Source organism: Amphiura filiformis, chromosome 18 (genome assembly GCF_039555335.1).
Source record: "Amphiura filiformis chromosome 18, Afil_fr2py, whole genome shotgun sequence".
Lineage (NCBI taxonomy): Eukaryota > Metazoa > Echinodermata > Ophiuroidea > Amphilepidida > Amphiuridae > Amphiura > Amphiura filiformis.
Window position 1 is genome coordinate 30,065,149 of NC_092645.1, and position 22,635 is coordinate 30,087,783.

General features: G+C 36.3%; 1 protein-coding gene across 1 annotated transcript in view; it reads right to left on the reverse strand.

Annotated features, from left to right (window-relative positions):
• Positions 1–22,635, reverse strand: part of LOC140140113 (transient receptor potential cation channel subfamily A member 1-like) — a 61,183-nt gene that overhangs the window by 19,926 nt on the left and 18,622 nt on the right. Inside the window, exons 2-11 of the mRNA XM_072161942.1 lie at positions 20,259–20,415; positions 14,646–14,821; positions 8,458–8,565; positions 7,766–7,874; positions 3,687–3,823; positions 2,615–2,751; positions 2,406–2,457; positions 1,884–2,084; positions 900–1,069; positions 100–264 (exon numbers count right to left, since the gene is read on the reverse strand). Coding sequence (XP_072018043.1) covers positions 100–264; positions 900–1,069; positions 1,884–2,084; positions 2,406–2,457; positions 2,615–2,751; positions 3,687–3,823; positions 7,766–7,874; positions 8,458–8,565; positions 14,646–14,821; positions 20,259–20,415 — 1,412 coding nt within the window. The remainder of the gene's footprint in view (positions 1–99; positions 265–899; positions 1,070–1,883; positions 2,085–2,405; positions 2,458–2,614; positions 2,752–3,686; positions 3,824–7,765; positions 7,875–8,457; positions 8,566–14,645; positions 14,822–20,258; positions 20,416–22,635) is intronic.

The window sequence follows — 22,635 nt, forward strand, 5'->3', positions numbered from 1 at the left end:
GAGAGAGAGCATGCATATGATCCCTAGCCTCTTACTGTTCATGGTGTTTTTGTTAACTCTCTCAAGGACGTCAGGCTTTCATGGTCCATGCTTTCTTACCTATGTAGTAATGCACCTCGTAGCATTAGTAGCTGAACCACCTTAATATGTCCTTTCAACGATGCTATATGCAATGCTGTCATGCCCTCACTGTCCGTCTCGTTGATGATATTTGGACCAATGGCACTATCGAGTAGTCTCTTACAGGAATTGAACCGGCCATATCTATAGATGAATGCACAAAATATTAATATTAACATTTCTCATGCTTTACAGTTAAGAGGTAATTCGAGACAAAATTATTTTCAAAAAAATTATTATAATGAAAGTCAGAGATAAAAAAAACTAGTTCGCGTCTGAAATTCTGATAACTAGACAGAAAATGCCGTACTGCGCAGGTCGGCAACCAATCACGGCGCGCCTTTGCCCTGATGTCAGACGCGAACTAGTCTTTTTATCTTCGTCTTTCATTATATGCGATGGTACGGCATCTCATGGAAACAACCAAACGATTATAATCAGACAAGAAGCGATGTGTCAGATTAATGAAAGATCTAAATATATGAATATTGAGACAAATATGATTAAAACACAAAATGAACAACACTATCAGGGACATACGTTGCTGTACTATATAGTTTGCAGTAAACATTACATAATCCGGTCGATTCACAATACGATGCGCCTCCAGCGGTCGCTAGGGAGAGGCCAAGATACGCAGTGTATCATGGGTAAATGTTGACCCTGGCGGTCAAGTATTGGGCTGCCAACCGCTGGCGGCGCATCAAATTGTGAATCGCGATAGTTCTAAGTGTATAACAAAGATTGCAGATTGACGTTATTCCACTAGTAGTACGTACTTAGCAGCAAAGTGTAGCGGTGATTGTTTGTCCTTGTTCTTGAGGTTCACAGTTGCTCCTAGATCAATCAGTCCCTGAACTGATTTGATATTCCCTTCTCTGGTGGCATAATGCATAGGTGTACATCCAGTATGGTCCGGTTCGTTAAGTAATACCGCAGCGTCCTCTTTCTATTCAAAAAACAAAACAAACAGATAACAGTAAAAAGATTGATACCATATTGCATATCACATATAACACACACCCCTACCCTCCACACCCACTATGTTCATTCTATATAGGTAGAAGCCGATTGTCACTAATCTTAAGTCAATTTTTGTGGCACCCCAAAATATGTCTCTGACACCAATAAATGAAGCTCCAGCATATCCCACATATCAAATGTTGACCCCTACTTAACAATCCCTCAATTGTTAAAGACTACACTGTTTAGGGTATTAACCGTGGACGTACTTGTACGATATTCTTAATATTCTTAATGTGCGTTGCTTGAAAACCATTGTATTTGCTTTTTAGGTCTGCAGTGTAACTTTCAGGTTATGTGTCCGTTACTTCAAAAGGTTATTCCGAAGGTTATTCCGAACATAATATTAGGCTCGTTATTCCCAAGGTTCGTAACTCCGAATCCTTCAGAATAACAATCCTTACCGTAAATTCAGAGTAATGATCTTTAGTAATAACGAGCCTTACTGTACATGTAAATTCAGAGTATTGACCTTTCGGGGGTGGCGAGCCTTTGTAGTATTGACCCTTTGGTGTAATGAGCCATCTGAGTATTGACCCTTCGGAATAAGGTCATGTAATGACCAAACCACACCTACAAGCATCCAACACACTAGATTGATCCTATCCAATTAGCCGAGAACGGTAGTAACAATTGAGATGGCATCTGTGTTGTGCTTGTGGGTATTTCAGAATGACATTATAGAATCTCCTGTTCGCGTCATGTCTGATGACATATTATTACATAGGGTCTATTCGTACCTTAAAGAAGCTTCTACCCAAGGCTTCTAAGCTTCCTCCAAATAAGACAGCATAGTGTAGTAAATTCCTATTGTCAGAGTCCGTCATTTTGAAATTAGCACCGCATTCTAAGAGTAAATGGACAGTTCGCCACCCTCCCTTCTGTGTAGCAAGAAGTAACGGGGATCTCTCGGCTTTATCGGTTGCATTGATGTCGCTACCCTGTTGAAATGAGAAGATATTTTGTGTAACTTACATGAGTAGGCTACGGGGTGTTCAAGAACGATCTATACCGTGTTCTTTCACAATTTAAGAAAAGTGTATATAGAAAAGAGTTTTTACCTCTTCCAAATACATGGAACAATAAGAATAATCCAATGAGAGCCGAATAGAAATCTTGAGTTACTTTCATTTAATAATGTACGCTGTCATTACAACAAACGAGATCCCGTAATGCGCAAAAACAAGGAAAATTAGAAAAAAAAACATGCTAAAAAGTGAATATAAGATTAAATTGCAATGATTAAAAGAAGAATAACGTACTACCTCTTTAACCAGGTACTCGACTACATGGAAATGGTCGAACATCGCTGCCCTGTCAACAAAATAACACAAACATAATCTTAAATCGTCAAATAATAATTGAACGACTCTTTGTATATTATATAATTTATCATTAGATTTGTAAATCAGTTTAAACCTATGAAAATAATAAAGCTACAATGATTTACCAGTTGAATGATCTAACTTACTTATGAAGCGGTGTTTGCTGTAGAAGATCTTTCATGAATAGCGACTTCCTTTCTTCATCTTGAATGGTAAACATGAGTTTGACGATCTCTAGTGCTCCTTGGGAGCATGCCAGATGAACAGGTGTTGACTTATCTACCTGCGGAAATTACATAATAGAAATGATCTTATGTATACATGTATTATATCCGAGGGTTCGGTGCAACACTTGTACTGGGTGAACACAGTGGCATCTCCATTTTGCTCGTTATGAGCAAATAGCGTTTTTTAAAGAATTCAGTCCTCGTAGGCATTTGTATTAGATTATGTTTCACAAGTCGTTGTTGTCACTAGAAAGGCTTTTTTTATTTGTTGATGAATTTAGTACAAAATCTCACTTTCGCCATTGAAGGAGATGAGGCAGTAACTGTTGCGATGAATAGATAGTACTGAATAAATAACATTGAATAGATATATATAGCTGTTTGACTTGTAATTCTTTGTACCGCTAAAAGGGCAAACAATATCAAATATTTGACTAGTTACAGTGACTATATGTTGACTGCCACAATGAAATAAGTATAAAATCGCAAGTTTTGAGACATCCTGGCTGACTGAGTTGATTTCTTTGTTTGCCGCATACCTGTTCAAGCCAGAAATATATTGGTATGTCCTTTGTGAATGGGAGCACAAATGTCTTGAAACTACCAACTTACGACTTTACGCTCATTTCGTTGCCGCAGTTCACGTTATTAAGTGGGCCTAAATTGGACGCTTCCTTATCAAATTATAGATACCATGACTCAATTATCCATAAACATAATACAAAATATGTCAGAAAGAAATGCGTCTCATTTCATGGGAATGAGCAAAAAGTAACAATTTCACACCTTTCACACCAGGAATCTTTCTGAAAGATTTAGATGAAAGCTATATTAAAACCCAGTTATTCCACGGTTTCCAAAGTAATTTTATTAATTCTATCCACTTTAAAGAAATTCTACATAAATAATCCGGGGTAAATTCAAGAATGTTGCTTCCTCTTGGCTTAAGAAGAGAGAAGATGGACAATACAACTATTACACAAACCCATACCTGCTGGAAGTCGATTCTCGCGCCATATTCTAGACATACTCTTACAGCTTCTTCTGACCCGCTATTTACAGCAGAATGAAGAACCGAATTGCCTTCTTTGTCCACAGAATTTAGCACTTTTGTTTGCAGAGGACCGCCTATAGTAAGTAAGGATTAACCATAAATCTTTTTTCTTATCAATATAACTCATTATGTTGACTAAAGTCGCCATTGCCAGCGATGTCCTTTGCAACGTTTGACGTCCAACTGTGTTGTTTGTATTTCTTTCTGTTCTTGAGCACTGTCCTTCGATTGGGGAATGTAACTATGAAGTTCTGGCTTCTGGATACATCAACAATGATGGTTTCTATGTAAAGTTATCTTAGAAAAAGAGGAAAACCCACGGCAAGCTTAAAGGGGCCGACACTACTTGACAACGGAGAATTATTATACGAAAATACGTTTCTATTGAGATGTTATATTAGATTAGAGAGTATAGCTACAAGAAGACAGATTTTCACCTTAAGATGGCCGAAGGACTAAGATAGATATTTTACAAATGTCTCGAGGAGACCTTTTGACAAAAATTTCAGATTAACTACCGTCTAGGAGAATATTGATCAAGGTTATGTTTTGGATTGGATATTAGGTTAAAATGGTATATTTTATGGTTATTATGAAGTCAATGTGGCAGTTGATATTTGAGATTTAGTGACCAAACGGATGACATGATCTATTGAGAGTGCAGGGCCTCCTTTTCTTGTGCTTCATTTCAATTCTTGTTTCTTTCTTTTTTTCATATAAGCCAGCGTGCTATTTGGCTTTTAAAAAAAACCCAAGATTGAACATTTTGCTTCAGCTGGTCCCATCAGGGCACATGTTTATCTTCGCACGGAGCATCCGTTTAAAGAAAATATTAGGAAGTTTAAGGGTATATTCAAAAAAGGAAAATAAAAATCGAGTATTGCCCTATGTTTGGTCGATATTGTTGCTAAAACTACGACGTCATACGCAACAAAGTTTTTCATCGCTGACAACAGTGCCTTTGTATGTTAGTACCTGTTGTTACCAACCTGTTGATAATCAATCTTGGCGCCATATTTAAGACACAACTTGACGGCTTCTATATCACCACTGTTGACGGCCGCGTGTAGCGCAGAGTTGGCATATTTGTCCGTGTGTGATAATAACCCTGAACAGCTGAGCCCTTGGCCGCTACCTAGACATGGAAACATACATCACTGACCATATTTAGCCTAACAGGGTGGATCTATAAGAGCTATGATCACCATTATAAGGTACTGTTAAAAATCACACTCTATTATACTAACCTTTGAATATTGGTATTATATAAAAAATAATGCATTCAGTAAACTCCCTTAAGTTAAAAGTAAGTCAAAAATAATCTGTTGGTGTTCAATTGCACATACAATTCCTTTTGCATTTATTTAACTAAGCCTAAGCAAGTTGTTCTTTTGGCTTTTAAATAACAAGATGAAGAATAATGTAACTCTATCCTAAGCTTGCTTGCTTGGTGTGCGATTTCTGATCTAGCCCTTATCTACAATCCCGGAAAAAATGTGTTCGAACACCCACTGTAATGTCCTTCTTAGTATACCGTAGTGCGCGTGCACGCTATATGAGTCACTGGTAGTAGTGTTGTCTCAATGTTAATCTTAAGCATACCCCCTCCCCTTTCCCCACCAAACAATGTTGGGAGAAGATGTGAAGATGAGCATATTGGGCATGTCAACATTGTACGCGAGTAGAAGGGGAACCATTCCCAATAAGGCCTTAAAAGTGTTCGAACAATAATTTCTAAGATTGTGGTCTTTAGAGCTGCTGGCATTAAAAGGATAAACCAAAGTTCCGAATTAGTTCAATTGTGAATTGTGACATAGGCGTTGTTAAATGAAATAAAACATAGTACTGCAATGAAATATGAAATATAGCAATTTTCTGAATAGTTTTACAACATAATGATTATACAAAAGATATAGCTTTTTCTATGGTGACCTAATGATTTAGCCTATAGCCAACTAATATCATTTTTTTTTGCGCAATAAAATTCCATACTAGAAAATTTCGGCTTAAATATATTGTTCTATGCTAACAGCTTACTTGTGATCAACGGGAACAATAATCATTATATTCAGCATCGTCTCATTTCATGCAAATATCCATGAATTTCAATTGCAGAAATTTAAAGAAAATGGGAAACTGTATCTCAGTCAGGATTATATATCAGCTTTGTATGGATGGAGGCGGCATCCGCAGAAGGGTATATTCATCGGCATTGCTTGTCAAATAATAATGGTCCAGATAGCATGTCTTATGAACACTACGAGGGGTAAAACTAAATGGTCAATGACGTATGAAACACATGCAAGGTGGAAAGAACATTAATTTATCCCAATCTTCTCCATATTCTTCAGCAAAATGGATTAATGTTAGCAGGCGATGAAAAACGATCATCCAACACGCATGATGCAAATGAAGATTATATGACAGTAAAATATATATGTGCCCACCCACCACAAACTGGTCGTAAAGTCGGCATTTTCCATTTTGAGTATATGGATTTCTATGTAAAATATATTAGGAATTTGACCTTTGATGAACCATAACTTCACTTCCAAATGTCCGATGAAGCTGGTTGATGTGTCATTTTAAAGCTGAAAGTGAATTCTTTCAAAATCTGCAATAAACAGAAAATGACCTTGAGCCGACTTTGCTACCACTTTGTGGTGGATGGTCACATATAAGCAATATCTGCAGCAACCGTCGTATGTCTTAAATATTGTTTCCAAGACTGACTATACGCATATACTGGAAAATATTGAAAAGTGTCCCTTTATGAATGCTTTATCTTGATAATACTTATTTTCCAGTACATTCATATGTCATACATCATTTATATGATTTTACATGTCGAAAAAAATCATTGTAAAAATGAAATCTTTACTCTTGAAAAACAAAGTACATGATGTAACACATAATGTTGTTATGTTTAATATTCATGAAACACAAACATGCTAAATTTACATGCACTCAAAGGCAAGCAGGTATACATGATGCAACATTGCAGATGCCAACATGGAAAACAATTGATGATTTATGAAGATTCCATTGAAGATGCATGGAAGATACTCTTGAAGACAAAAATTATGACTTTTATTATGTGCCGAACAAACTAAAGTTGTTGTTTTTTTCAAACTTCCGTGGTCGTGCCTGTGCGTATCGCGTACACGAGCGTAAACACAAAAGCAATAAACAATCACGCTGATTGGCTGATCAATGCACTTGACAACAAGCCGGCTGACCCATTTGTCTTCGGCGCGGCGCGTAGTAGGCGACCTTGTCACTTCTACGCGATCGCAATTCACCAGCGTACCCGGACCACGGAAGTTAAAAAAAAAAAAACTTTATACGAAACTATACGCAACTCTAGTGTTTACATGTTGAGGGGCCAAGTCTTCTTGCGCTCAGGTCTTCATGTATATTGTGGGCTTTGGTTATTAGTGTGGATAGATATTTTTAGATGATGTTTTAATATGAAAACATCATGAGAATCTAAGTCAAACAGGAAAGCGAAAGTCAGTGTGTACAATGCAATTAGCGCAAATACAAATCTTGTGATTCACAATAAATTTGTGACCTGCTACCACCAAATGAGTGTTAAGTCGCAAGTTGGTAGTTTTGAGACGCCCTGCGTTGGTGTTCTTTGTTTGCCGCGCACCTTTTCAAGCCAGTAGTATGTCAGTATGTCCTTCACGAATGACATCTATTGGCTGGCACAGGTGCACGACAAACAAATCCGTTAGCCAGGATGTCTGGAACTACCAACTTGCGACGTTACGCTCATTTTGTGGTAGCAGGTCACATTTACATGTGTTGTTCTGTAAAGCGGAATGATTTGAAGAAACTAGGCTATATAAACCCAATTTGTGTTTCATGCCTTTAATATTTTAATTAGATTATTGATTGCGCAGAAAATGTGATGTAAAAATAGTGTAGCATGATTAAGCAGAAAACAGAGTGTGCGTGTGTGTATTTTATTTTTACTTTTACTATCTTCTTTTTATAATTTGTTCACTTACACGCTTTGAAGAGTAGGTCAAGAACTCTGGCTGACGCATGCGTAGCAGCCGCATGAACCGGATACACACCATTTAAATCTTGACGACAGAAATCAGGTTTGAACTCCAACTGTAAAATGTCCAAAAATTGTGTACATTTGTTATAATAATAGTAGCATTTACCTATTATTTCAAAAGGATTTACCTTTTACACCACATTCCCTCAAGGTGCCAATAACAAATTCCGCCAGAAATGTTGCGTCTGACGTCAGCGTGCCGTGATTGGTTGCTGACCTGCGCAGTACGGCATATTTCGTCCTGATTGACAAGATGGCGGACAAAACAGTCAGAGTTTAATTCTGTAGTCGTTCTTTTTATGGATAATTAATAGTTATTATAGTTTCATTTTCCCAAAATTATAAAATAATTTGTCCTTTTTTATGCATCATCAACTTTGGAATTTGAGTACATGATAGCTTCATTGTACCAAACCGTCAAGTAGACACCTCAAACAGACACAATAAACTTAAACTTAAATTTATTTAAACAGTATAACTCGGGATTGGTGTAAGTATTTTTTTTATTTTAGAAGTTCAGAATCTGCTCTTTTCAATGGTATTTTCATTTGAAGCAGATTACTTCTAGATTTGGTACAAATCGCCATAAACATGAGTTTACTTCTTTCTGAATCACCCTGTATGTGTAATACTTACCAATTTGACAACAGCTCGATGGCTATCCTTTATAGCACAATAGTGTAATGCTGTTTGACCAAGTTCTCCTGGAAGATGAATATCTACTTCATGATGTTTACACAGATGCTGTAAATAAACCAGAATCATGTTTTAGAATGCAGTCATCTATTTTACCTTGTCCCACAAGATTGCCCATTTACCATGATCACATGTTTGCATATCATGCTATAGTAATACTATACTAGTGTTTTGATGGACTGGACAAACTAAGGGCCCATTGGAGCAATGGTTGGATTTCAAACTGAATATATTCTGGCAATGTGTTGAATGGATGGACAAATCAAAAACAAACCAAAAACATTAACACAAAAATTTCGTGTCTGTGCTTCTCTGAGAACTATGTTTAGTATTTTGTGGAGATAACAATCCACTGGGAAAGAAATCAACATTGTGATACATTACTCTTGCAGATATTGCCACATTTTACCAAGGTTTTAGCTAAATTGAGGGGTAATAGCTCAGTTAGCCACATACTAGACAACATGACACATATTACCAACTGTCAACATTTGACAAATAAATGCCTAAGACGAATAACACTTTCTGGAAAGCTGGACATACCAGGCAAGGTCATTTAATGTAATCGACTCTCCATCTGGGTCATAAACTGGCCCTTGAATGAATGACAACTGGTTAACTGGTATTTCAAGGACGGATAAAGAATTTCTTTTGCGCTAAAGTTGTTACGAGGAGTCTGTTAATAAGGGACCTGTAACGTTATATAGGTTGCTTCACTTAAATATTAAAGACAAAACAAAACAAAAACTGCTTATCTATCATCCCTGAAGAGATTTTCGTGCTTATGTATCGATTTTCCCTTGTAAGTTTGCCGACACGCCGCTGGCTGTTTGTTATGTCGCATTATCAGTGCCATTTGTTCTAGTTCTCCCAGGGAAATACAACAAGTTATGTGTTTGTACAGTTCATTTATAATAACAAAAACGAGACCATGATTTATCACTTGGGTATTATTTTACATATGTTGACTTGCATATGGTCATTTTTCGTTCTGTTTTTACAAGTGATTTTACTTTTTGGATACTCATTATGAGTGCCATTTGTTCCAGTTCTCCCAGATAATGATGGTAAGCTACTAGTATGTGTGTACAGTTTATTAAGAACGAGGTCGCGATTTATCAAGTGGGTATTGCTTTACATGGTTATATATTGACTCGTATTATGATTATTATTTTTTCGTTCGTTACAAGGGCTTTCCCAACTTTTTGAATAATTTACATTAAAAACAGTCCGAAGTATAACTGGTTTTCTCGTTGAAACTAACCGACTTGATAAAAAAAAAAACTACACTGGGATTACGGATATAATTTCTGTTGTTTTTGTTATTAAGTCAGGGGCGTACCAGCTTTCTTGGTCAGAGGGGGCAAAATAAAATTTCGGGGGCACAAACGAAAAAAAAAAATGCAGTTGCATCATACAATATATACAATACTGGTTTTTAGAGATATTGTACATGTCTTTGAGCTTCCAAAAATGCTAAATTATGCTGTTTTATGCAAAAATATATACTGGATTTGCTTTGATTGAGCTTCCAATAAGGCTTGATTGTGACAATGTGTGCGCGCAGCGAGCAAAAAAAGTTGTATTTTACACTATTTTGGCCCATGATCGGAGTGAATTTTAGTGGAAAAGGGGGCTCCTTGCCCCTTTTCTTTTCCTTTGCCCACCAGATTTTCTCTTTAATTTTTTTGTCAGAGGCACTTTTTTTTTTTTCATTTTTGTCGCCTTGCCCACCCCCTTGCTGGCTACATTACTGTGTTAAGTAACAACACGGATAGTACTACACAAGGCTACCAACTATTGATACCATAAACACAAACAAGACAGCTGATTAGCCCGTGGATAGGCAACGTGAAAAGTATAGACGAACCCAACGAGCCAAGTCATGGTCAGGATTTGATCGGCCATATTTGGTTCCCCGCATGCACCAAACAGGTGTTGTGAGTACCCAATTGAGTGGATTAAACTAAAGCCAAGAATTTTCTGCTTTACAAATGCTAAATTCCGCTTTTCTCCGCTTTGTAATTTTTGCACATGTCTGACATAATAAAATTTCACAAGAATCTTGTGACGATCATTGCGATTTGCAAAGTTGAGATGGGTAATTGGGTATCATGGCTGCAATGGGGCGTTGTACGGTAAATCTATGACGGATTTTACTTTATTTTGATGAATTTTGAAGACCCATTTCATTTAGTATTTTATTTATTTCTTTTCAATTGTATTTTTCCTTTTTCCAGGTCATTTTGCTTATTTTTTTTTTTTTTCTCAGAAATGCGTTTTCCGCTTTATCTCCGAATTCCGCGATTTTCGCGGAATTTCCGCAACGCGGAAAATTCTTGGCTTTAGATTAAACCCGCTTAAAATTCGATGTTAGATTCTTTTGTGTTGTAAACTGTCATCATTCTTTTGTCTACGTGCAATACGGGTGATAGAATGCAGTTTAAAATACCCTTAAAGGCCGCAGCATTTCACATTTTAGGTGAGGTAGCTGGGTCCCCGTCGCGGCTATGGCTGCCATTGAGGAGTAGTAATGCGTGAAATTGGATTCGTCTATAGTTAAGTTAGATACTAGATCAGTTAATGTTTGGTCTAATTGAAGCAAGGAAAGATTGAATACCCAGCAAACACAAAATATAATCTTAAAACATTTATTCAAAACAATAACATTCAAATGTCGGGTTATATAAAGGTCATGAATACGTTTTTTGAAACGTTATTGTGAAATATCTTGGGCAAACATTTTTGCAAAATATTTTGTTAACATTTAAATAACATTCTGTTTGAATGTTTTGCATCATGTTTTCAAAAACGTTTTTGGAATGTTATTAAAACGTTTTAATACCCTTTATATATATAAACCGACATTCAACCGTTTTCTGTAACACTCCGTGTGTTTGATGGATAACTAGATCAGTATAATTATGAACAGGTAATAGTGGCGTAGCCAAGAGGACAAGGGGGAGCTGCTCCATGTGAATGTTCTGCCGGTCTCGCCACCCCTCCCGGATGCTGGTGCACTTACATTTACTATTTTAGGCCCTTTTATACTTTTTAGCCCATGTGTGACAATTCTGGTCATATTTTGACCCCGTGAAAGTTACTTTGCTCCCCTTTGTCCCCTTTGACACCCCCACACACACACACTCTCTCACTTTTAAAAAAAGTAGTTGCCTCAAGTGAATATCCATGAAGTCACATAAGTAACAAGATATCCCTGAAAAAAATTGGTGTCAGTTCCAATTTACAATGTAACTATTATTTTAATGTAATGTTAAAGAGAAGTTTTGCACTGCAGCACTGACAATAACATTTAGTGGTAGTTCATTTTATCATTAAATAGGCCTTATTATACACTTATGGCGCAACGTCAGCCTTCTATTCTTCAAATTTTTTCACACTAAGATGGCGAATTTCATCATTCGATATCAGCAAAGTATCAGGCCCTTGCAACTCCTATACCAGCGCAATACAGCGCAAAATACAGCGCGCAAAAAAGATTTTTGTTTAATTAACACTGGATATTTTTATAAAAATATTGTATGTGATGAAGAAGAGGGCTGGTGGTTTATTTGTGTAAAGGTCAAAATCGGATTCGGATTGGGTCAGGACTCTGGTTTGTCATCTTCCTTCTGTGGGTCTTTGAACCTGCTCATTTTCTGGGTTTTTTTTTTTTTTTTTTTTTTTTTTTCAATTTTGATTTTGAAATGGGACCTTCATCTTTGGTTCGAGTTGTATTATTTCCTGAATGTATTTTAATGCTTTCTCTCCCCCACCAGCTCCAAGTACTGATAAAATACAAAAAACTGAAAAAGAAAAAAATGCTGCTGCCACCAGATATAGGCTAAGTAAAACAGCGTATTGCTATCAAGACTTATATCATCAAGACAGAGATTGTGTCTGACGTCATCTGTCAAAGTCGTTGATGATGACTTGCTAGACCCGGCGGTCGGGCGCCTTATTTTAAGGTTATTTTAATTTTGCACCATCTCAAAAGTTAGGTCTTTATAGTAGGAAACTTTCCTGGGCGAAGGCACCATGTCAACAATGCCTAGAAAAGTTGCTTTTTGCCTTGTAAAAGTACGTAATTTTTCGCCACTTCCTGCTATCAGCATGGTCGATTCGGCCAAACCAATTCGTCCACAGTTGACTTGGCCATATGCCAATTCATGCATTTGGCCCCAAGCTAAGTTAGCCACAAACCAATTCGATATTGACCAAAAGGGATAAACGATTTAATATGTTAATGAATATATGTGACCGTCCATCACGAAACAGCAGTAAAGTCGGCTCGCGGTCAATTTTGTTTTATTTCGTGTTTAGAAAATATATCATAAGCTTTAAAATGAAAAATCATTTGACTCAAACGATATCTAGAAGTAAAAAAGAGGGTTAAGTGCACAACGTACAAAAAAGTGACTATATCTCATTAACCGATGATCCTACAGATATGCGACCACTGACTTTTTTGTTCCTTATGACCAGATGAAAAGTTCGACATATGGCACGACTCGAGGATATTTGGTTAAAAAGATAGAGGGTTAAGTGCACAAAATTTAAAAAGTGACTATATCTCATTAACCAATGATCCTACAAATATGCGACCACTGACTTTTCTGTTCCCTATGACCAGAGGAAAAATTTGACATATGGCACGACTCTCTAGGATATTTGGTTAAAAATTTAAAAAAAAGTGACTATATCTTATTAACCAATGATCCTACAGATATGCGACCACTGACTTTTTTGGTTCCTTATGACCAAGGGAAAAGTTTGACACATCTCACGACTCTGTAGGAAACGATGTACATCAACATACAAAATATAAAAGACACAACATTTGAATGAGGAGATGCTCAAAAGGCCCAAAGGCCTGAAGCGAGCACCCCCTTACACTGCCTTAAGTTACAACATACAATTACACAAAGTTAACAAATAAAAGAAAAAAGAAAGAGGAGAAGAACATGCAAAGAAAGAACCAATATAAATAGTTATAACATTTCATATAGACATTCCACAGTTCACACAAGAAATTGACAGCTGGAGTGGAGATGGGGGGGGGGGGGGGAGGTCATTAAATAATGCCTAAATATTAGATGTAATTTTTATTAGACTTTTCTTTATTTGTAACTTAAACTGGTTTACTGATTTTGCCATCTTTATATATTTATCAGTAATATTCCATTTCCTAGGACCGGCAGCTCACCGGAAGCCCGTGTTGTGAGGGCCACAAACTGCGGCTACGTACAGATACGCGAACGCTGACTTGTTTTGTTCTTTATGATCAGAGGAAAAGTTCGACATATCACACGACTCTTTAGGATATTTTGGTTTAAAAGATATAGGGTTATTGCACAAAGTACAACGAATTGGTTTGTGACCGAATGCAAGACATCAATTCATCTAAATATAGAGATTTGGTGTAAAAACAACGGTTATGGAGAAAATCACGAAATAGTTAAATTTGGCCAACTTTTTTTGGACATCAATATACAGGGTTCGAATTGGCATGTGGGGGATTTGGTTTGGGGCTGAATTGACGAATAGTATCGATATCGATATTGATATTTTTACAGAGCACGTGATATTTCGATATGATGATTCGAATTGTCACGTGATCGTCAAACCTGTACTAGAAGGTGTCAGTTCTGCAGGAACTGACACAAAAAATGAGATAGATGCACTATGCTATATATCGGGGGTCAATGCATATCCTTATATCTCTGGACTGTCAGACTGTACACATTTAAAAAACCTTTCTCAGTCGATTGAGATATTCGGAAAGAAATAAAGTGGGATAAATCCGTGCAAAATCCATGTTTGATCACATATTTTACACGGATTATCAACTGATCACATTTTTTTTTGTCTCCTGGTGATATACTTCAGTAGAGATATTACAGCTTCATGTAAAATGTTGGAATTTGTCTTTAATACACGGCTTTTAGATTAACAACAAGCAGGCTATGTTAGCGCATCAAAGCATCAAAGCTATCAAAGGTGCAAAATACTGCCTTTTGATAATTTTTACGATTATCCGAATGAGCAAATCGCTGAATGGACCTTTCATGCAACTTATTTCTTGTTAAATCCTCCCCGTTTTAGTTTTATTGGTTTCAATTATTTACCTCTACTGCATCTGGTATGTCTTGTTCACAAGCTAGATGTAATGGTGCCATCAGCTGTTCATTCAATATAGTGGTATTAGCGCCTTGCTGAATAAGAAAATCTATACCGGCGGATTGATTATGTTTCACGGCCCAGTGCAAAGGTGTGTTGCCATTCTCATCCACAGCATTGATGTCTGAAAAAAATCAGGCGGATATGATTTATTGTGCCATTCCAGTTAAAATTCATAAACCCCATTATGGACGATGTGACATTAATCTCCCATACAAGGGTTGTAGATTTCAAATGGAGTCACCTATCTCACCATATACGTCTAGCCCTCTTCTTTTGTTCCATTATCTATTGTATTTCTTTTGTTCAAAGTCTGGTCAACTGTCGATTATATCAAGTAATGTGGACAGGTCAAGATAATCTGGACAGGTCAAGATAATCTTGGTCAGGTCAAGATAATCTTGGTCAGGTCAAGATAATCTTGGTCAGGTCAAGATAATCTTTGGTCAGGTCAATAAATTTTGAACAATACAATACATGTTCATATTTAGAAACACTGGCTTTTTGACTTTTTGGACATTTCAACAAACTTAAAATGCATCAAAGTTTAATATATTTTACACGATCGGCATAAATTATTATGCAAGTTTATGCATATTAGATTTAAATGAAGATGGTAAACAATACTTGTGTGTATTGAATGACACCAAGAACACCTTTATTGAATAATGCAAATTAGTTTGTATTATGTCTTAAAGCCTGTATAATTAAGACGAGGATGTCAATCTACCTTTGTCCCCCCTCTCCCAACTAACGCAGATTCCGACAAAGTAGGTAACAAAACAAGAGCCAGGAGGTCTTACAAATTAAGTTCAACCAAGGATATTTTGCACCTAAAATGCAGTACATTACAGGCCACAAGACTAGATGTAGAAAAACTACAACAATCTGCGGCCTAACCCCAACCAAAAAAGGTCGAGGAAGGTACCCAGGAATATGCGTTGATTTGGTTCAGGACATTTGTTCTATAAGTATATTAAAGATAAATATAAATTCTATGGTGTTAAATGAGTTACCGCCATGTCTAGGTAAAACACACCCACTTTGACCTTTGAACTATTTACATATTCATTATTAATATTACGAATATGTATAATCGAGTGGGACATGACCACAAGTGAATTGAATAGAATCTCCGGTTAAAATCAATGCTGTATTCGCCACTTGCACGGTTCCGCCATTATGCACTATGTGCGGGGAGAGCCTCGAACTGGCAGCATACATGAATGGGAATTGAACCAGTCATATAACATTCTGTGTAAGGTTACGTAATTCTTCCTTTCATGTATGCTGCCAGTTCGAGGCTCTCCCGCATATAGTGCATAATGGCGGAACTGTGCAAGTGGCGAATTGATTTGATTAAATCACTTTCAATTGACACTAGATAAGACTCGTAGACTCAAACGCAGGACACACGGGAAGAATATTACACTGTCCCGGTGTGTTTTATTTTTGGAAAACCCTAAACTTACACAAGATAATCATATCAGCATTTCCAGTTTGTATTTTGGAAAATGAATTAACCATAACAACAAATTCTTTTATTTTGGCTCACCGTATATGTAAGATAAACGGTTCAAAACAGACCATTACCATAGATAATCGGTGTCATGTTGAGGTATGCTTCGCATGTTAGTCGCTCGGAAGGCTCGACCCTTCGGGGTCTCGCCTTCCGAGCGACTAACATGCTCACCATACCTCAACAAGACACCGATTATCTATGGTAATGGTCTGTTTCTCACCCTTTATCTACTACAAAAGGGTGAGTATTCATGCACTCAAAAGATTGAAAATCACTTTTAACCCTACAAAGAGCTACATATAAAGGACCACACCAAAGAAGAGTTATCACTCTCATGGTTCCTTAAAGAATGAATTTTCACTCTTTCGGAGTGAAATTCACTTTCTTGAGTACATAAATGCTCACTCTTTTGGTTCATCATTTTACATTTAGAGAGTAGATAGCTCACACGGACGGTTGTTTGATGTAAATGTAAAAATGTGTTATTCTTTAAAATAAAGTTGAACAATGATGGGGCTATTTATCTGATTAGTATCTTTGCAGGCGGCATAGGAAGCGCAACACGTGACGTACGAGGCTGGCGAAGATACAGGGCTGACAGCCCCATTCAAAATACACGGTTAGCAATTACAAATGGAAAATTAACATACTTGCAATGTGGTACACTGTCGTACCCCGACGGTTTTAGAGTAAGATAATTTTGCTTTGACACCACATAACAAATTTAGAATTGTTTGTGAAGATTTCATGATTATGTGTTAATCCAATGGCGATATCGCTTCCATCACCGCCTGTATCTTTACAAGGGGTAGACACTTGTATAATGGTATTAGAAAATCAATACATAATTGCCAAGGAAATTTTCTTTTATCACGAAATGTAAGGAATACGTCATGTTATTTGGATAGATTAAATTTGAAATAATGTAATTAGCGCCCTCAATTAACATAAAAATGTACAGTTTATAGAATAAAAATTACCACAAGAGCAGAAAAAAAATTGATATAGAATCCAAAATCTATCTTAAAAATAGCTTTAATATGCATTAGTGTGATAGTTCCAGAATTGAACATCATAATTATGATGTTTTTTGTCAGAAAAATTAATAAATGATCACATCAAACAACCATGTACGCCTTAAAGGCCCTTTCAGTGATTTCACAGGAACATTAAAAAAAATGGAAATTTGTCAGAGTTGCTTAGAAATAAAGAATTAGTCTACAGAATTTCATTAAACCACTTTTCCCCTGAATACATGGACAAATTAGTCAAAAAACAGAAGTTTTAGAAAGGTTTTCTACTTCAACTCAGATCGACTCGAGAAAATCGAGATTTTCGTACAGTGCGCCACCAATCGACTGGAGTCCAGTGTTTCTAACACGGGGGAAGTAGAGTCTAAATTGATTTAAAACAGACGCTTAATTTTTGTAGTAGAAAACAAAATAAGCAATTAAAGATCACCGAGGCAAACTAACGGTCAATTCAAATATGAAAAACAGTTAAAATTGTGTATTTTGTTTAAAATAGTAGCTACTGATGTAATAAGTAGTAGAAACAATACACAACGCGTGGTACGGTGTAGAGTGAGCTTCTTTCGATCTCGAGTCGGACTTTTTGTACTGTCAGTATCAAAAGTCCAGAATCATGCAAATGCTTTATTTTGTCTAAAATACACGGCTTTCGACCGAACCACTAGCAGGCTATGTTAGCACATCTATGCCAATTACAAAGGTACCAAAATCTGAATTTTGATGATTTTTACGATCGTCCGGATGAGCAAATCACTGAATGGGCCTTTAAGTTATGCCTTCAATAGAAGGTGTAAGGATTTCAATTGGAATAGCCTACAAGATCAAATAAAGTCAACCTTGCTTAATAAATATCAATACTGGTCACCTGGGCGTTACAGTTGAATTTGTTTTTGTTCTTAACATATAAACGTCATTGAAATATCACTATCATTAACATGCCCAAATATTGTGTTATATATGAAATCGACTATACATTACCGTCAGGAAACGAAATATAGGAAAATAAATATATTCATCGAGACAATACTCACGTTCAACATTCATATTGTTGCATCTTTAATATCATAATGCAGTTTTTAACCCAGTTCTTACCAAAGAAAGACTCACTTTATTGCTGCTAGCGGAATTGTGTTTCTAAAAAGCATAGCTACAACCTTTTGCACGCACTTGTCTTAATATAATAATGAGTGAATTATATTGCTCTCCACACGGGTGAGTAGTAGATATGTATAGTGTGTAAATTTTCTTGCTACTTAGAAAAATATTATGCATCTTATAAATAGATCGCAAGGTATACAATTTTTGTATTTTTACCGCTACAATAGTATTGTATTTTTTTCAGGAAATATTGAACATTTCTACTGCTGTTATGCTAAGTGGCATTGGCTTTGTGTAATTTCTATGAAAATTGCAATACCGGGTGTCCTTGAAAGAACTATAATGTAGGACACTTTGTTGGTAATTTAATGCCCAAACCATAACTAAATAATTGATATGGTGAAAGAATACATTGGCTATTACATACTATTTTCATTTTGATAATTTTCGACGCCAAAAATCCGTGAAATATATGATTTTTACGAAACGCTCTCCTTTTCAAACCTTTCCACGGATTAAAATATCGATCAACGATCAATATTAGTAGTGCCAATCAAAACTTTACATGAAGCGTTTATTGTCATTGATAGATATTCGACTCCCTGGAATAAATTGCGTTCGTTAAATTTTTATATAAAAAGAATAGAACTGTCAATCAAAATCAAAAAGTATGTGCTTGCTAATTCCGCAACCATATCAACTATTTAGTTCTGGTTGGTCGAGCGCATTTTAATAAAGTACCCCAAGAATAAAGTTCCTGCAGGGACACCCTGTAGAGCATTCTATTTTTTCTATGTTGTGGCTCTTCAATTTTAACTTTTGGATATTTTACTTGTTTACTACTCTGCCATTTTGGGTTCTATTGTGCCATTAAAGGTTCTTGAAAGTTGAAGATTTTATCAATGCTAAATTCAGCAACATTTCAGGTTCTAAATGGTTTACTTTTTTGTTATTGCTATGTAACGTTTTTGCCAATGCTAGTGCCGTTGCCTGCAGGAAGCTTACATGTCACTCTTACAGATTGCATTATATCATGGCAGTATTTGAAATATACGTTTTTGCCAGAATAGCATTTCCAATTACACAGTCTTAAGTTTACGATTTTGCAATTGATAACATAAGTAGATCATTGTACGGTTCAGGTCACAGACAGCCATTGAACCATAGGTATTCCTCTAATACCTATGATTGAACTTGCAGGCAAACATCCCAGCAAACACAAAAACGCTTTAAAAACGTTTTAAATAAGTTATTTTTGGCTTTTGGTTTAGGTAAAAACGTTTTAATAATATTAAAATGTCGGGTTATATAAAGGTCTTGAAAACGTTTTAAAACTATTTTTACAAACATTTTTTGCCAAATATTTTGTCAACACTTAAAATAACATTATGTGAAAATAATTGCACCCAGCAAACACAGAAATGTTCTTAAAATGTTTTTTTGTCAAAACGTTTTAATAACATTTAAATGTCGGATTATACGTTATGACAACGTTTTTAAAACGTTATTGGAAATGTTTCGGGCAAACATTTTTCTCAAAATATTTTTTCAACCTCAAAATAACATTCTGTTTAGAATGTTTTGTATCAAGTTTTCAAAAATGTTTTGGAATGTTATTAAACCGTTTTTATACCCTTTATATGGCCCGACATTTAAACGTTTTTTGTTACACATTTTGTGTTGCTGTGCAGTAGATTATCAAAAAATGTTTTTTAATGTTCTGAAAATGTTTTGTACCCTTTATATAACCCGACATTTAAACGTTTTCTGACAACCTTTTATAACCTTTTGCGAATGATGTCGAAAACGTTTTGTATTTGCTGGGATGTTTACATAATAAGTTTTTCACATTTTAAAGTATTGTTATCATGCATGTTTTGATTACACCCTGGGATTACACAGATACATACCCCCGCCATGTTCGATAATAAATTCCATAATTTTAAGTCTGCTTTTCGAGACAGCTCTATGCATGGCTCCGGCTCCATGTTTGTCCCTGATATGAAGTCGATCTGGACTCTCTTCATAAAGTCGAGTGAACTCTTCTAGGTTACCACTCGCTGCCACCTGGGATATAAGAAAGATCATATTTAGCTCCTTTTAGTTTATGTTTTCATATAAAAATACTTGCAACTTGAGCTTACCTGCACGAAAACAGGATTGATGAAGTCTGAGTGCCACATCTGACGAAAGCTTGACCACTTTCACACAGTGACTGGCTGCAACAGTACTGTAGTTTCCACACATTGACCGGCTGTACGGGTAATGTGGGTCCACCCGTGTATATATAAAATCAGTTGTTAGTATCCAAGAAAGGCAATGAAATAATACTTTTTTGTGTGTTTTTGTGTCACAAAAAATATGTTGTCCAAGTCATATCATATGGCCATTAACCACAGTTAACGTCACAGCCGACATGGCCGAGCAATTACCGTAAACCACATTTGAAGGATTTTTACCACATTTTTATGATTTTTAAAACAATGCGATTGAAACGAGAAATTGTGTCTTCCTACTATCATGACTATGGCAAAAAGTACAGCACACGCCTTTGTTCTAATTTTGGTAGTGTAACAAGCCTATAATTTGACAACATTAAATAACCTAAATGTGCAATGAAAAACGACCCTGAATAGAATTTATAATTAAATATAAATCGACACACCTTGCTTTGTAAGGACATACTCGACTTTATATGTTTCATATGACAAAATAAACGTTTATTAACTTTGTCAAAGTTTGTTCATTGCCAAATTTGTGTCTTATTTCACTGTCTTGTAATAACAACTTTTCCTAACCTTCTAACTATCAAATAGAAGTACGGCACAAGTTCTTTGTTTTACTTTCAATTGGCAGTACAAACTTTCAACAATTATGTTTGTAGGGCAACGCGGTTATGTCTGTTTTATTCATATCAATACTTATGTATCTTAAAGCTGTGACAACCTATAACTAAACTCCTCAACGAAAGTTTGGAAAGTTTTTTCAAGCATCTGTATCTCCAATTATTTGAGACATATTCATATCGTGTTGCATATCACTGGATAGCTACAATACTCCCCTTTACAATGACACCCCATTTGAAACAACAACATTTTTCACGGCTGAGTACACGCCTTGTGAATGTAGTGGGGTCTCAAAATGAATTTGCCAAATTGACCATTATTCTGTGCTCAAACAAAGCTAGCCACTAACCTCAATAGCGGGTGAAAAAACCACAGGCAGCCACAATAGTCAGGCACCTTCTCCTCATGCTGCTTACCGACCTGGTTACACGTTACTGTGGGATGGAATTCCATTCTTCCACAAGGATTCGTCGCAGGTCATTCAATGTGGTTGCCTATGGGCTTCTTTGGCATGCACAGCACGATCAAGCTGGTCCCACAAGTGTTCAATCGGGTTGAGGTCTGGCCCCCGGGTCTGGCCTGATGGCAGGCCATTTTGACTCTACTCCCATATTCTGTAGGTAGTCGTTGACTACCGTGGCTATGTGGGGCGAGCGGTGTCATCTTGGAGGATTGCATTAGGTCCCAGATTGTGAAGTTATGGGACTGCAGCTTGCTGCACAGAATAATGGTCAATTTGGCAAATTCATTTTGAGACCCCACTACATTCACAAGGCGTGTACTCAGCCGTGAAAAATGTTGTTGTTTCAAATGGGGTGTCATTGTAAAGGGGAGTATTGTAGCTATCCAGTGATATGCAACACGATATGAATATGTTACAAATAATTGGAGATACAGATGCTTGAAAAAACTTTCCAAACTTTTGTTGAGGAGTTTATAAGGAATCCGATGCTTTCACCTTGTGTTCATTGAGAAATAAAACATTAACTTCGCCATCGAATTGGTCAGGCAAGTCAGAAGCTGATATTTGGACACTTCAAGTTCAATATTGTATATTCTTTTGACCATAAATGACAGCTATAGGGTGTCCCGGAAAGAACTGATCGTAAAAAACTTAATTGTTTGGGTAATTAACGCCATAGCTAAACATAACTAAATATATAACTGGCGTGGTTGAGAAATAAATCAGCTATTACGAGCTTTTTAATTTTTCACAATTGACCACACCGTTCTTAAAATGTAAGAATTTTACGAAACTCCCTCATTTTCACACCTTTCTCCACGGATTCAAAGATCAATCGATGATCTGTATTCGGAGTGTTAATCACTGCGCATGATGCGTCTATAAGTCATTTATAGATATTTGACTCCGTGGAACGGATTGAAAATGAGACGAGTTTCGTAAATTTTATTATTTAAAAAAAGGAGTGGTCAATCGTCA